Genomic DNA, 17520 nt, shown 5'->3' on the forward strand with positions numbered 1-17520 from the left:
CAGAGTATTAGGGTTCTCAAACTGATTAAATGTCCCCTGTCAAGGTACATGGAAAGACATTTTCAGTAATTCTGCTTCTAGTGAAAGAGTTAATATATCATGCTTGTTACAGAAACCTTAATTCAATGCATAACAGACTAAGCATCAAGTTATATTAACTGGCTAAAGATTTAAATTATGGACAGCAAATAGCTGCAAAAGGGAGGAACTGAGAACCACAAAAAATCTGCCATTGCTTTTGTGTTTGTTTGAACCACCTACTCAAGTGCTTTATTCAAATTAAAAATGGGATGCACAGAAACAGCTCCCACGTCTTTCAAAAAATGCCTTTCTTCACCTGCCTCTTTCCTCATTTAAGAGTAGCACTCACAAGAATGCACCATTATCTTACCCAAGACAAACTTCAATTTAGAGTCTTAGGAGAAGGCCATCAGCAAATATTAGTCTCTACGGTTTCCTGAGCAGAGTACTAGGCATATTGTAGGCATTCATTAAACGCTTATTGAATAAATGAGTTACCAAATGAAAAATGAAAAAAACATTTTTTACCCCACTGCTGCAATTGTGGATATGGATATGCGACATTAGGAACAGCACTAGGCTGGGGAGAGCAACACCAGGGAAATCAGAAACTGTCTCCACACAAAATACTCCTCTTATCTCTTGCAGATAGCAGGTGTTCCCTTAGGGTGGCTTGAGCCTTACATCGCTGATGCTCTCTCCAGAGGTTTTATGAGGAAGAAGGAAACAATGCCTCATCAAGGGGATCCATCAAGGGATTTGGGAGAAAGGAGGGTGTGGCAGGCAGAAGTAATGCCCCTACCACAGACATCCATGTCTTAATCCCTGGAACCTACAAATATGTTATGTCAATGGAAAGGAAGATTTTAGGTTGCAGATGGATTAAAATTATGAGTCAGCTGAAACTGAAATGGGGCAAGTATCTTGGATCACACAGGTGGGCCCAATGTCATCACAAGGGTGATGTAGAAGAAAAGGTCAGTGGAAGAAGGATTTGACCTGCTGTTGCTGGCTTTGAAGATGGGAGGGGTCTCAAGCTGAGGAATGTGGGCAGCTTCTAGAAGATGACAAAAGCAAGAAAATGGATTCTCTCCTAGGGCCTCTAGAAAGGAATGCAGCCCTGACCACACCTGGATTTTATTCCAGTGAGACCCATTTTTGACTCTGACCTCCAGGACTGTAAGATAATAAATTTGTGTTGTTTCCCACTACCAAGTTTTTGAGAATTTGTTACAACAACAATAGGAAATATAAGGTGGGTGAAGAGGATGGAAGGACTTGAGAGGCAGGTAGACTGGTTTTGTCATTATTAGCTGTGGGGATTGAAGGAAGTTATTTCATCTCTGTGAGGCTTCGTGTGCTCATCACTATAGAGAGTTAAAACTAACAAACTCATAAGACTGCTTTTAAAAAATATATATTTAAAATAATCTATTTAGGGTTTATCTTTACCACTAGATACATTTTTAATTTGAATTTTTTCTATTTTTAAATTGACTTCACTTTTTTTTTCAGAATACTTTTAGGTTCATAGCAGAACTGAGAGGAAGGTATAGAGATTTCCAATATGCCCCCTACCCTCCCACATTTCTACCATAAATGACAATGTTATGTTCTGTAAAATGGTCCTCAAGGTACTATGAGAAGTATATGAATAGTGGAATATGCAAACTTCTAAGTCTGGATGATAACTTACTCCCTTTCAGGTTCTGCAGCCAATGTAGACTTCATGACTTCAGAGTTGTAAATATAGTGAGATAATTTCAACATCCAAATTGTAACAAAATCTTTGCTAGGGTTTGGAGGTACATTGTGTTCAAAGATTTTTATTAAATTTTGTGATATTGCACAACTTTGATTAGGCCATTTTGTGGTCAGGACAAATCTATTTTTATTAACACATCAAATTTTAAGAAATAAGTAGATTTTAAATCCACTTTTTCAGTTTATTAATAAATTACGAGAAAGGCACAAGAGGAAACCTCATAAACGAATGTTTCTTTTAAAGAAGTATTTATAAATCACAAAGTGACTTGATGTGTAATATATCTAGCTTCAAAGTATATCAAGATTATTTCCGTTTTCTTTTTCAAGCCAACTTAAAATTGAGTTCAATATCACTTAAAGATAATAGCTATTTAGATTTTTCAATGCTTTTAAAAGGAAAAAGTAAAGTCTTCTAAAGTGACCATGACATGCTTAAGTAAATATTTTCCCCAAAGGTTCACTGTGTAATTTGACTTGAGAAGATATGAGTAAAACATAGACCTGCTACAATATTTTAGGAAATAATTTACTATTTCCTCTGATTTTGGAAAGCCCTTTAAAATATACAAAACCAACTGCAATTTTCCACAACACCACTTTTTCTAAAGGCTTCACAGCTTGGATAACCAATAGGGCTGATAAATCAGTTCGTCAACAAGCTCAGAAATCCCAGGAAAAAAATGGACAACTCACTGCTTTTTCTCCTGTATCTGCCCTTTGCTTCGTTGTCCCCTAAATGACTTCACTACTGAGTTTACGGATCAAAAGACTTTTTCTATGAATACTCACTTCCATTGAAATATGCAGAAATTTTCAGAAAAAGTCAACATTTCCTTAGCATAAGGAGCTTTAAGTTTGAACTAGTAGAGTGATCAGCAGGTTTAATTTAACCCTGAAAAACAGCTCAACTAGCTGTCCTATGCAGGTACTTATCTCTCTCCCCCAGAGAGCTCAGCTGGCAGCAGTCAAAACCAAAGTGGAAACTTAATAAAAATGAAAATTGTGGTAGCAAAATACACTTACAAGGTTAATTTGACATATTGCAAAATTTTGGGAAGTTATAGTGGTTTCTAAATATCCACAGTACTGATCTAGAAAAACCCCAAAGAAACAGCTGCATTTGGAGATATAACCTGCCTTGTCTGAAGAGAAGACTTCGGAATATCAAGGTTTGTAAGTCTTGAGATGCTAGAATTTGAAGATAACATTGGTGAAAATTCTATGCACTTCTTGTTGAGAAACAGCAGGACCATAAAACCCATAGAAGTTATATTTATGTGTTGGGCAAACACATATTTGCTCCAAGGATCACATAGTTAATTTCTTTCACTAGAGAATGCAAAGGATAAAGAAGTAACATCAGTTCTGTGAGCCTGTTAAGAAAATTGTTGTGCTTAGACCACTGGATTCTTTGATTACCTGTGAATGTCTCCATTTTTGGCATTTGGTAGCAATTGGCTGAGGCAAACCTGGCAAAATGTTTTCCAGCTGCTGGAAGATTAACTCTTGCACATCCTCAATGCTGTGTTCCAAGTATGTAACTCCAAATGGGACAGTGGTGTGAATCACGAGGGAAGGCCCAATTTCTGATGACTCTGTGGCATAAGAGGGTCATAAAGATGCATCTTAAAGTGGGTAGCAGGCAAGCATCTCTCAGGATTTCAATTCAGACTTAAGAACTGATCACAATAATCAAGCAATAAATGGAGGAAAAACTTATTCTAATCTTTAAAGGATAAATTAGGCATTTCTGAAATTCAAAATCAAATTTCTCTGAAGAGGAAGACAGATTAAAGAGAAGTTTTAGTGAAAAATTGTCAGATATTGCTAAAGAACTGGAAGAAAGGGTAGAAGTGCATTTAATATGAATTGCCTTGGATATAATTATATTTAGGGTTGTCTTCTCTCATTCACAAAATTGCTAGCTCTTCAGGGCAGGGTCCATTTTTTTATACAGAGTGTATATTCTTCATAAATTCTGAGAACAAAGTATATATTCAATAAATACCTGTCTCATTCAGTTAATGCTTAATGGGTTGAAATATATTTTGTTGAAATTACACAAATGTCAGAACAAAAGGAAACCAATCTCTTCTCTAAAAACAGGCTTGTCCTCATAATATTCTTCTCTATGTTTTAATTACCCTTTATGTTTTATTCAGCATTAAAAATAAAAGTCTGTCTCATTCAAAACATGAAGCAACTTTCCATTTTTGTTTGCCATTGATTTTTTTGCTGTCTGTTCGTAATCACAAATAATGAATATCTGCTTTGTATCATTCACTCCTTAGTAGAATATAGAGCAATCAAAATCTGAGTTGAAAGAAACTTAAGTAACTGAGACATTAGAAAGCACCATCTTGGAAGAATGTTAACAAGAATTTGTCTGCTATTATTTGTTTGAATCATACAGTAGAGAAAGCTGAGGGGAAAACAATGATAGATGTGAAACATATGAATATAATATGAAACTTGGAACCTCCCCCTCCTGAGAGAAGAGAATATTAAAGTGTGTAAGGCACTGATAGGAGATGTCAAACCTGATTCTGGAAATTCTTTAACTTGGGATTGTAAATGGTAATACAATGATCTATTTGAGTTACAGCAGTACAATTGACACAGGAAAGAAAGAGTTGACACAAGCCACTTACTCTGTGCCCGCTTGACCTCTTTACATTTCAGGTTTTTTTTTTTTTTTAAATGAGAGTAAGTTAGTAGCCACCACATAGGTCTATGATGTGCAATAAATAACATAGTACACATGAAATACTCAGCACAGTTTCTGACACAGAATAGGTGCTTAATAAATGTAAGCTATGGGAATGGAAGCAATAAGCCAGAGACACGGGTAAAGCTTCCTGAGTGTTGCCTAAATTATAGGTGTGAGTCATGTTTTGTGAAAGTACTTCATTTTTCCATTGCACTCAGCACAAGGAACCCTGGCTTATGAATTTTATGGCAAAACACAAGAGAAGAGAGTCCCAACATGCTGCAAACTTTTTAAAGTGCAGTGAATGCTTCCAAGGAGTTTCACATATACGAGGTGAGGGACCCGAATTCAGAATTTGTGCAGTAAATGCAATGGTAAGCTGGACTGTACAGTATTTTCACCTCACAGTAGCTGGAACAACATGAATGAGTAAATAGAGGGGCCATCTCTTTGAATGTTCAATGTGTAACCTGTCAGTGAAGACTTTACAGGTTCTGTACAGAGGGAAGGACCCAGGAGTGGAAAATCTCAATTTCTTTCACAGAATACCACCACAGTGAGAAATCTATTGCATATTGCCTTAGGAAGTTTTATTTACGTTATCAGTTAATAAATTCAGGGAGGCTTGTTCACAGTGACAGGGTATCAATGCCACCCCTCTTCCATACAGTACCACATCTTCCCAGAGACAGAGAAAACTACTAGGTCAGCATTCTGAAGCAGGGAAGTTGGGGCTCTGAGTTGACTTATCTATGTCAGGCTTCAAAGGAAAATGAATGTTAGCTGCATGCTGAGAATTAGGAGGTTGCACTGACCCAGCTATTTGTTCTAGGGGGAACTCGTAAAGTCACTAAGATCAGTGATGGTGTGATGCCAGGTTTCTCCCATTTACATTAACCATCCACTCCACGGAGAGCAATAAAAAATGAAATTTAAGACCTAAAGTGAAATAGTTCTTGCACAACAATGAGAGAACAACCTGCCTACTTATTTTTATTGGAATTGTACATTTATTTTGAAAATTTAGATGAAAATTTGAATAGCTATGACTGAAAACAGTAAGTTTTGGGGAAAAGCTCCCCAACCCTACATTAGAGTGTATTTTCAGAAGCTAAAGTCTAAAAATACAAAGAGTCAAGCAGAATTTAAACATGACCAAAGTTTGAAAATAGAGCAGTATAAAAAGCCACAAATATGTTAATAGGATTTAGAGCATAAATTCAGCATAATCATTATTCTTGGTCACTGGGAAGTTAATGATGCTATTTTTCTTTTTCTTTTCTTTATTCAGTTTAACAAGAATATCGCCTAGCTTTTGGCATTTTAAATGTAAAGCTCACAGTAAGTTGACAATTATTTCTCTACTTTGGGAAATCAATGGCTATAGAGTCAGAAGATAAGTATTTGAACCTCTGCATCCTTTAATAGCCCTGTAATCTTGGACAACTTAATCTCTCAGGCTTCACTTTTTTCCATCAATTAAAAGGGAGCAACACTACTGACCTTACAAGGCTGTCATGAGGATTAAATGAATTACTCACATAAAAGCCTTCCTTCAAACATAAAGTGCTACACAAACAGAAGGCATTCCTAGGTAATATTCTTGTTTTCACCTCTCCACTGTTGAAAGAGCAGCTTTAGAAAGGGATAACAGAATTGACTTCTCTCAAAGCATTAAGACTGATCATTACATCAACACCCCAGCAACAATGGAAGACTATTCCTGGGTAGAGCAGAGCAGGATTTGATTTTTTTGTGTGTGTTTTGTAAAATATACATAAAATTTACTGTTTTAACCTATTTTACGTATACAGTTCAGTAGCATTGAGTATGTTCACTTTGTTCTATAACAGTCACCATCAAGCTGCTGGTTTTCAAGATGCCTGTCTAGTGACATCAGATGCCAGTTCTTTTCAGAAAGATCAAAGTTACCTGTGAATGGACAAGTTCCAAATGAAAAACTTACAGAAGAGATCCAGGACCTGACAGAGTGCCCAGGGGAAAAAGCTGAGATGCAGAAAAAAAAGCAGCAAGGGTCTGGCAGAGATTGACCCCTGAGGAACTCACAACCCTGTGGTAAGGGGTAGCGGGAGTGCTTCTCTGTTCCCTTCACCCCTGCAACAATTCACTGATGGTCAAACTGTTGGGGAGCCCCTCTGCCCTCTGGATCATGGGCAATGCTGTCAGTGGTGACTTGGGGGAATTTTCCAGGGGCAGAGAACCAGGTGGCCAGCTCATGTTAAGCATGCCTACACTCCCCTCAGACCTGAACTGACATGGCTGAACTGAGCCATGCTGGTTGTGCACCTGTGGTGGGACACTGCCCTGCCCAGGGAATCTCTGCCGTTGAGTCACCACACCACGAGATTCCCCACAAACATACCCCACAACCCACTCTGTCTCTGGCAAACACGGTGCTGGTGGGTCCCTGTGGAGCTGTGGGAGCCCTGGAAATCTCACCCTTGGTGGGCTGCCTTGAGAGAATAGGGAGCACAGCCCACTAAAGTCTCCCTTGGGACAAAGGGAATGAAGGAAGTGGCACCAATCGGTGAAGGGGGTAGCACTGATGGCTAGGAAGGGTTGTGGAGAGGGAGTCATCCACCCCTTGCCACCTTTATCCACTGTTGAGGATGCAGTAGTGGTTCTCCTGGCTGGGGGCTGGTATATGTGCACCTGGAGAAAGCACTTATCACACTTTTTGTAGTGAATCCACACTTGCTGAAAGTGAGCCCATGCTGCTTGGGCTTGCACAAAGGGCAGGGCCCAACACCCTGACCCTACACAAAACAGCAGCATCCTGGCAATGGAGGACACAGACAAGCCACAGAGTTGTCTGCTCTGGACTGGGGGAAGGGGTTCTGCCCCAAGCCTATCTTGGTGGTAGCTGCCAAAATGGTGTATCAGTAGCCCATAGCCACATTGCAGCTGGGAACCAAAGGAAAAAGCCTTTATGAACTGAGGGCTGTGAGCCCTGTGACATGGTGTGACAGGGGAAGCAGCTGGCATTCCTGCCTGGTCAGGATGAGGAGCTGGTGCACTTCCCCAACTGCTCCTTCCCCAAAGACCTCAGCATGCTCCAACAAAATCTCCCCTCTGTATCAGGGCAGGTGCTTCCGCTCATCATCAATCTACCTGTGGGTGGGCCAGCTCTTACTCTTAAGTGCTACCTACTGGACTAGAGCTTGAACTCTGCCACCAAATAAAACACCTGCTGCCAGAAGGGCTGAGTGCTAGCGTATGTGATGAGAGTTCCACACCCTCAGCCAAGCAGTAGACAGATGCTACAACAAGTAGCCTCTGAAAAAGCCACCACACAAAAGCTATCCACAATGAAGGACCCATACAGCAACTTGGTCCTCTGAAAGCACCTGGAAAGGAGGCCAAATGATCATACACAACATACAACATACCCTCAAGATAAAAAAGAATTACAAAATGTAAAAGTCCTGTCCAAATGACAGAAAATTAAAAAATAAACAGTGACAGCTCCCTCATATGAGAAGGAATCAGTGCAAGAACTCTAGTAGCAAAAAAAACCTACAGTGGATTGACACCTCCAAAGTATTTCATTTGCTCTGTAGCAATAGGTCCTAACGAAAATGAAAAGTCTGAAATGGAAGATAAATAATTCAAAATATGGATTTTAAGGAAACTCAATGAGATCCAAGAGAAAGTTGAAATCCAATACAAATAAACTAGAAAAACAATTCAGGCTATAAAAGATGAGATAGCTATGTCAAAAAAAAAAAAAACCCAAACAATTAGAACTTCTGGAATGAAAAAATTCATGGAAAGAATTTCAAAATACAGTTGGAAGCTTTAACAATAATCTAGACCAAGCAGTAGAAAGAATTTCAGAGCTTGAAAATTGGTCTTTCAAATTAATCCAGTCAGACAAAAATAAAAAAGAATTTAGAAAAATGAAGAAAGCCTTTGAGAAATATGGGATTATGTAAAGTGAACAAACATACAACTCGTTGGTATTCCTGAGAGAGAAGAAGAAAAAGAAAGCAACCTGGAAAACATATCTGAGAGAGTAATTCAAGAAAATCTCATTAACCTTGCTAGAATCATCAACATCCAGATATAAGAAATTTAGAAAACTCCTGCAAGATACTACATAAGATGATAGTCACCAAGGCCTATAATTATCAGACTATCCAAGGTCAATACGAAAAAAAAATCTCAAAGGAAGGCACCTGAAAAACGGGGATAAATTACCCATAAAGGAAATACCATTAGACTAACAGCAGACTTCTCTGTAGAAGCCTTACAAGCAAGAAGAGATTGGGGGTATATTTTTAGCTTTCTTAAGGAAAAAAAAAGTCAGCCAAGAATTTTATACCCTGCCAAACTATGCTTCATAAATGAAGGACAAATAAAGTTTTCCCAGATGAGCAAATGCTAAGGGAACTCTTCTTCACCACACCAGTCCTACAAGAAAAGCTCAAAGAAGTTCTAAACGTGGAAACAAAAGAACAATGCTTGCTGCCATGAAAGTACACATAAGGCCAAAGTACACGTATCCTATAAAGCAATTACACAATTGAGAATACAAAGTAACTAGCTAACAACACTATGGCAGGAACAAAACCTCACATATAAATATTAACCTTGAACATAACAGCATAAAAGCTCCACCTGAGAAATACAGACTGGCAAACTAGATTAAAAAAACAAGACCCAACCATCTATTGTTTTCAAGAGACCAATGTCACACATTATGACAGCCACAGTCTCAAAACAACAGAATGGAGAAAGATCTATCACACAAATGGAAAATAAAAAAGAGTAAGGGTTGCTATTCTTGTGTGAGATAAAAGAGACTTTAAAAAAACATATTAAAAAAAAGACAAAGAAGGGTATTGTATAATGATAAAGGGTTCAATTCAATCAGAAAATTCTACTATTTTAAATATATGTTCACTCAACATTGGAGCACCAAGATTTAGAAAACAAATATTACTAGACCTAAGAGAAGAGATAGACAGCCTTACAATAATAGTGGGAGTTTTCAACACCACGCTGACGGCACTAGATAGAACATTGAGGCAGAAAACAACAAAGAAAATCTGGACTTAAATTGGACTCTTAACCAAATGGACCCTGTAAACACCATAGAATACTGCACCCAACAACCACAGAATGTACGTTTTTCTCATCTGTGCATGGAACAGTCTCTAAAATTGACTATATGATTGGCCATATAGCAAATCTCAATAAATTTAAAAACATCAAAATCATATCAAGCATCTTCTCAGACCACAGTGGAATAAAATCAGGAATCATACCAAGAGGAACTATCAAAAACCACATAAGTACATGGAAACCAAACAAACAACTTGCTGCTGAATGACTTTTGGGTAAACAAAAGAATTAAAGTACAAATCAAAATATGTTTTGAAACAAGTGAAAATAGAAACAAAATACCCAAATCCCTGGGATACAGCAAAAGCAGGGCTAAGAGGAAAGTTTATTCTGCTAAATGTTTACATCAAAAAGATAGAAAGATCTCTGATTAACAACCCAATGTCACATCTAAAGGAACTAGAAAAATGAGAACAAACCAAACCCAAAGCTAGAAGAACAAAAGAATTAACAAAGATCAGAGCAGAATGAAATAATATTGTGACCAACAAAATATACAACAGATCAATGAAATGAAAAGTTGGTTCTCTGAAAGGATAAACATTGATAGACCAGTAGCTACATTAACCAAGAAAAAGAATATTCAAATAAGCATAATCAAAAAATGACAAGGGTGACATTACAACTGATACTGCATAAATACAAAAGATTCTCAGAAGCTGTTATGAATATCTCTATGCACACCACCTAGAAAACCTAGAGGAGATGGATAAATTCCTGGAAACACACAACTTCACAAGATTGAATCAAGATGAAATTAAAATGCTGAACAGACCAATAATGAGTTAGAAAATTGACTTAGTAATAAAAAATCTACAAACCAAAAAAAAAACAAACAAACAAAAATTCAGGACTATACAGACTCATGGCCAAATTCTACCAGACTTACAAAGAAGCTGGTACCAATCCCAATGAAACGATTCCAAAACACTGAGGAGGAGGAGTTCTTCCCCAGCTCATTCTATGAAACCAGTATCATCCAAAATCTAGCAAGGACACAATCAAGGAAGAAAACTATAGGCCAGTATCCCTGATGTACACAGACACAAACATTCTTAATGAAATACTAGCAAAATTTAATCTAGCTGCACATCAAAAAGATATTTCATCATGATCAAGTGGGTTTTATTTCTGGTATGCAACGATGGTTCAGCATACACAAATCAAGGTGATTCACCACATAAACAAAATTAAAAACAAAAACCATATTATTATCTCAATAAATGCAAAAAATGCATTCAATAAAATCCAACATCCTTTCACAATAAAAACCCTCCAGCAAATCAGGCATCAAAGGAACTTAACTAAAAATAATAAGAGCCATACATGGCAAACCCACAGCCAATATCTTACTGAATGGCGAAAAGTTGAAAGCATTTCCCCGATACAGTTTGGCCTCTGTGTCCCCACCAAAATCTAATCTCAAATTGTAATCCCCACGTTTTGGGGGTTGGGGGTGATTATTAGGTCATGGGGGCAGTTTTCCCCATGCTGTTCTCATGACAGTGAGTTCTCACAAGATCTGATGGTTTTTTTTAAGTGTTTGACGGTTCCTCCTTCACAGGTGCTCTCTCATGTGCTGCCATGTAAGAAGTGCCTGCTTCCCCTTCTGCCATGATTATAAGTTTCCTGGGGCCTTCCCAGCCATGCAGAACTGTTAGTCAATTAAACTTCTTACTTTATAAATTATCTCTGGCAGTTCTTTATAGCAGTGTAAAAATGGACTAATACACTCCCTAGGAATGGGAACAAGACAAGGATGTCTACTCTCATTTCTGCTATTCAACATATCACTGGAAGTCCTAGTCAGAGCAATTAGGTGTGAAGAAGATATAAAAGTAATACAAATAGGAAAAGAAGAAGTAGAATTATCTCTGCTAGCTGATGACATGATCCTATACCTAGAAAGCCTAATGACTGCTCCAAAGGACTCCTAGACCTGATAAATGACTTCAGTAATGTTTCAGGATACAAAAACAATGCACAAAAAAATCAGTTGCATTCCTATACACCAGCAACACTCAAGCTGAGAACCAAATCAAACACTCAATCCCACTTACATTTGCCACAAAAAATACAATATCTAAAAATGCATTTAACTAATAAGGTAAAAGATCTATACAAGGAGAACAACAAAATACTGATGAAAGAATGCATAGATGACACAAACAAATTGGAAAACATCCCATGCTCATACAGAGGAAGAATCAATATTGTTAAAATGATTATACTGCCCAAAACAATCTACAGATTCAGTGAAGTTCCTACCAAATTACCTACATCATTTTTCACAGAATTAGAAAAAACAATTCTAATTAGCTAAAGCAATCGTAAGCAAAGAGAACAAGGCTGGAGGTATCACATTACCAAATTCAAAGTATACTACAAGGCTACAGTATCCAAAACAGCATGGTATTGGTACAAAAATAGACAAAGATCAATGGAACAGAATACAGAACCCAGAAATAAATCCATATACCTACAACTAACTGATATTGACAAAGTCAATAAAAACAAACAATGGAGAAAGGACACCCTATTCAGTAAATTATGTGGGGGAAAACTGGCTAGGCATATGCAGTAGAATGAAACTGGAACACCACCTTTCACCATAGACAAAAATTAAGTCAAGATAGATTAAACACTTAAATGTAAGACCTGCAACTATAAAAATACTAGAAGAAAACCTAGGAAAAACTACTTTGGATGTTGGCATATTCAAAGAATATATGACTAAGACCTCAAAAGCAAATGCAACAAAAACAAAAACAGACAAATGGGATTTAATTAAACTAATTAACAGAGTAAATAGACAATTTACAGAATGGGAGACAATATCCACAAACTGTGCATCTGACAAAGGTCTAATATCCAGAATCTATAAGGAGCTTATACAAATCAACAAGAAAAACAAAACAAAACAACCCCATTAAAAAGTGGGGCAAGGTCATGAACAGATACTTCTCAAAAGAAGACATACAAGCAACCAACAAACATATGGATAAATGTTCAACATCACTAATCATCAGAGAAATGCAAATCAAAATCGCAATGAGATACCATCTCACACCAGTCAGCATGGCTATTATTAAAAAGTCAAAAAACAATAGATGCTGGCAAGGCTGCAGAGAAAAGGAACGCTTATACACTGTTGGTGGGAATGTAAATTAGTTTAACCCCTATGGAAAACAGTATGGAGATTTCACAAGGAACTAAAAATAGAACTACCATTCTACTCAGCAATTCCACTACTGGGTATCTACCCAAAGGAAAAAAAAATCATTTTATCAAGAAGACACCTGCACACATACGTTCACTGCAGCACTATTCATAATAGCAAAGTCAGGGAATCAAGCTAAGTGTTTATCAATTGTGAACTGGATAAAGAAAATGTGGTATATATACACCACAGAATACTATGCAGCCATTAAAAAAAGAAATTATGTCCTTTGCAAATAAAAAAACTAAAACAGAAGATCAAATACCCCATATTTTCACTTATAAGTAAGAGCTAATCAATGGGTACACATGATATAAAGATGGAAAGAATGGGATATGCATTCTAGACATTGGGCACTCCAGAAAGGGTAAGGATGGGATTGGGGAGAGAGTTGAAAAACTCCCTATTGGGTGCTATGTTCAATATTTGGGTAATGGGTTTACTAGAAGCCCAAACTCCAGCATTACACAATATACACATGTAACAAATCTGCACATGTGCCACCTGAATTTATTTTTTAAAAGCCAAAAATGACCACTATCCATCTCCTAAACTTTTTCATCTTCCTAAACTGAAACTCCATATCCCTTAAACAATAAGTACCTATTCTCCCTTCCCCAGCCCTGGCAACCACCATTCTATTTCTGTCTGTATTAATTTGACTACTCTAGGCACCTCATATAAATGAAGTCATACAATATTTGTCCTTTTGTAACTGGTTTATTTCACTTAGCATAATGTCCTCAAAGTTCATATATTTTGTAGTAGGTCAGGGTTTCCTTCCTTCTTAAGGCCGAATGATATTCCACCATATGTATATATCACAATTTGCTTATCCATTCATCCTTCAATGGACGCTTGAGTTGCTTCTACCTTTTAGCTATTGTAAATGATGCTGCTATGAACATTGCTATACAAATTCAGTTCAAGTCCCTGCTTTCACTTCTTTTGGGTAGACACTCGGAAGTGGAATTGCTGGATCATATGGGAAATCTATCTTTAATTTTTTGATGACTTAACCATATCATTTTCCATAGGCTGCACCATTTGCATTCCCACCAGAAATGCACAAGGGTTCCAATTTCTCCACATCCTCACCAACACTTATTTGCTGTTTTGTTCTGTTTTTGTTTTTAATAATATCCATCCTAATGAGTGTGAAATAGCCACAGCAGTTTTTAGTCTACAATTTTGAGTGAAGGTCAGGACACCGAATGTTGATAAAAACAGCAGCAACCCCAGCAGTAGCAGCAGCATTATAATCATCAACTGCTAATAGAGCACTAAGATTTAGAAGGCTCAACCATTAAATACTTACAATCAAAAGCTACAGAAGTTGCCGAGTCTCCAAACAGAAATTAACATTTGTTTTGAAGTAAGCACTGTAGCTGCCTCAGATTCATGGTCATAACAGTTGTAACCATTAATAGGTTAAATTTACTTATTTAAAGAAAAAGATTGTCATAATGGGTCACATCCAACTACATGCTGCTTATCATAACACGCATTTTTAAAAATAAATTTTATCTCAATTGTGTTGGTCTCTCTATGATTGATATGGTTTGGCTGTGTCCTCACCCAAATCTCATCTTGAATTGTAATCCCTATAATCCTCATGTGTCTAGGGAGAGAACTGGTGTGAGGTGATTGGATCATAGGGTTGGTTTCCCTTCATGCTGTTCTTGTAATAGTGAGTGACTTCTCATGAGATCTGATGGTTTTATAAGAGGTTCTCCCCACTTCACTCCTCACTCTTCTCTCTGTCCTGCTGCCATGTGAGAAGGCCCAAGCTTGCTTCCTCTTCGCCTTCCGCCATGATTGTAAATTTCTTGAGGCCTCCCCAGCCATGCAAAACTGTAAGTCAGTTAAACCTCTTTTCTTTATAAATTACCCAGTCTTGGGTATGTCTTCATAGCTGTGTGAAAACAGACTAATACAGTAAATTGGTACCTCAGAGAGTGGGGTACTCATACAAAAATACCTGAAAATGTGAAGAGAATTTGCAATTGGGTAACAGGCAGAGGCTGGAACAGTTTAGAGGGCTCAGAAGAAGACAGGAAGATGTGGGGAAGTTTGGAACTTCCTAGAGATTTGTTGAATGGTTTTGACCAAAATTCTGATAGTGATACAGACAATGAAGTCCAGGATGAGGTGGTCTCAGATGGAGATGAGGAACTTATTGGGAACTAGAGCAAAGGTCACTCTTTCCATGCTTTAGCAAAGAGACTAGTGGCATTTTGCCCCTGCCCTAGAGATCTGTGGAACGTTGAACTTGAGAGAGATGACTTAAGGCATCTAGTGGAAGAAATCTGTAAGCAGCAAAACGTTCAAGATGTGGTCTGTGTGCTCTTAAAAGCATTCAGTTATATTCATTCACAAAGAGATGATTTGAAATTGGAACTTATGTTTAAAAGGGATACAGAGCATAAAAGTGGAAAATTTGCAGCCTGATGATGCGATAGAAAACAAAAACCCATTTTCTGGGGAGAAATTCAAGCTGGCTGGAGCTGTGAGAAGAGGACCACCATCTTCTAGACCCTAGAATGGTAGATCCAATGGCAGCTTGCACCATGCAGCTGGAAAAGCTGCAGACACTCAATGCCAGCCTGTGAAAGCAGCTGGGAGGAGGGCTGTATCTTGCAAAACCACAAGGGTAGAACTGCCCAAGACTGTGTGAGTCCATCTCTTGCATCAGTGTGACCTGGATGTGAGACATGGAGTCAAAGGAGATCATTTTGGAGCTTTAAGATTGAATAGCTGCCCTGCTGGGTTTTGGACTTGCATGGGGGCTGTAACCCCTTTATTTTGGCAAATTTCTCCCATTTGGAATGGGAGCATTTATCCAATGCCTATACCCCCATTGTATCTAGGAAGTAACTAACCTGCTTTTGATTTTACAGGCTCGTAGGTGGAAGGGACTTGCCTTTTCTCAGATGAAACTTTGGACTTGGACTTTTGGGTTTATGCTAGAATGAGTTAGGACTTTGGCAGACTGTTGGAAAGGCATGATTGTGTTTTGAAATGTGAGGACATGAGATTTGGGAGGGGCCAGGGATGGAATGATATAATTTGGCTGTGTCCCCACCCAAATCTCATCTTGAATTGTAATCCCTATAATACCCATGTGTCTAGGAGAGACTGATGGGAGGTGATTGGATCACGGGGGTGGTTTCCCCTACACTGTTTTTGTGAAAGTGAGTTCTCACGAGATCTGATGGTTTTATAAGGGGCTCTACCCCCTTCACTCCTCACTCTTCTCTCTCCTGCTGCCATGTGAGAAAGGTCTAAGGTTGCTTCCCCTTTGCCTTCTGCCATGATTATAAGTTTCCTGAGGCCTCCCCAGCCATGCAGAACTGTGAGTCAATTAAACCTCTGTTCTTTATAAATTATCCAGTCTCAGGGAAGTTCCTTATAGCAGTGTGAAAATGGACTAAGGCAATGCTACTTTAAGATTTGTTGATTGGCCTCATATATAGTCAGTTCTTATAAGTGTTTTATGTGTAGTTGAATAGAATTTTCTAGGTATTGAATTGACATTTTATGTATGTATGTATGTATGTATTTATTTATTTTTGTATTTTAGTAGAGATGGAGTTTCACCTTGTTGCCCAGGCTGGTCTCAAACTCCTGAGCTCAGGCAATCTGCTGCCTCGGCCTCCCAAAGTGCTGGGATTACAGGCGTGAGCCACTGCACCCAGCCAATTTATTTATTTATTTTTAATTTGAGACAGTCTTGCTCTGTCACCCAGGCTGGAGTGCAGTGGCACAATCTCGGCTCACTGCAACCTCTGCCTCCCAGGTTCAAGTGATTCTTGTGCCTCGCTTCCTGAGTAGCTGAGACTACAGGCATGCACCACCATAACCAGCTAATTTTTGTATTTTTAGTAGAGACAGGGTTTCGCCATGTTGGCCAGGCTGGTCTCAAACTCCTGGCCTCATGTGATCTGCCCAGTTCAGCCTCCCAAAATGCTGGGATTATAGGCAGAAGCCACCGTGCCTGGCCTGAATTAACATTTTACAAAAGTTAATTAGAACAATCTCATTGATTGCATAGTTTTCATGAATTAAATTATGATTTTTTTGTCCACTTCAGTTATTGAGAGAAGTATCTCTCCTGATGATGGTAAATTTGCCAATTTCTGCTTTCAGTCTTGACAATTTTTGCTTTATATCTAAGTTAGGTTAATAGTTTCCTGATGTTTGAATATTTTAACAATATATTGTGAACCTCTTTACATCTAGATGTGCTTTTTAAGGGGTATTTTTTCTTTGTATTCGTCCCACTTATTCAGCATGCATGTTTGCATGTTTCTTTTTTAAATTTAAAAAAGTCTTCTTTTTGATTAAACCATGTTTACATTTTATTCCATTTTCCCCTTCTACTATCTTGGAAATTATACAGTTATATTTTTAGGGAATACTCATATATTTAAGCATCCATATTAAATTAAAATTGAAAGTGAATAAATACCTTTATCCTTCTCCTAAATAATATTAGAGCCTTAGATTACTAACTCTAAGTTTATATGCTTTTATTGTTCAGGATTATTTTATTTCTTTGGTTCTATCTTATACAGTTAATGCTTGTTTTTATTCATGAAAAGCATCTTTCTTGGATCTCAGATTCTCCCTCTAGGCTCATTTTCCTCTTCCG

The 17520-nt window shown here is 37.9% G+C and overlaps 1 protein-coding gene across 8 annotated transcripts in view; it reads right to left on the reverse strand.

The window, feature by feature from the left end:
* Positions 1-17520, reverse strand: part of RNLS (renalase, FAD dependent amine oxidase) — a 316262-nt gene that overhangs the window by 37206 nt on the left and 261536 nt on the right. For 7 of the 8 annotated variants that reach the window (XM_002820940.5, XM_024254285.3, XM_002820939.6 and 4 more), the window contains one exon: positions 3208-3383. In XM_002820940.5, the coding sequence (XP_002820986.4) occupies positions 3208-3383 (176 nt within the window). Of the gene's footprint in view, positions 1-1953; positions 3118-3207; positions 3384-17520 lie in introns of those variants that run through there. The other variant, XM_054522610.2, reaches the window with a different exon arrangement.

Source organism: Pongo abelii, chromosome 8 (genome assembly GCF_028885655.2).
Source record: "Pongo abelii isolate AG06213 chromosome 8, NHGRI_mPonAbe1-v2.0_pri, whole genome shotgun sequence".
Taxonomy (NCBI): domain Eukaryota; kingdom Metazoa; phylum Chordata; class Mammalia; order Primates; family Hominidae; genus Pongo; species Pongo abelii.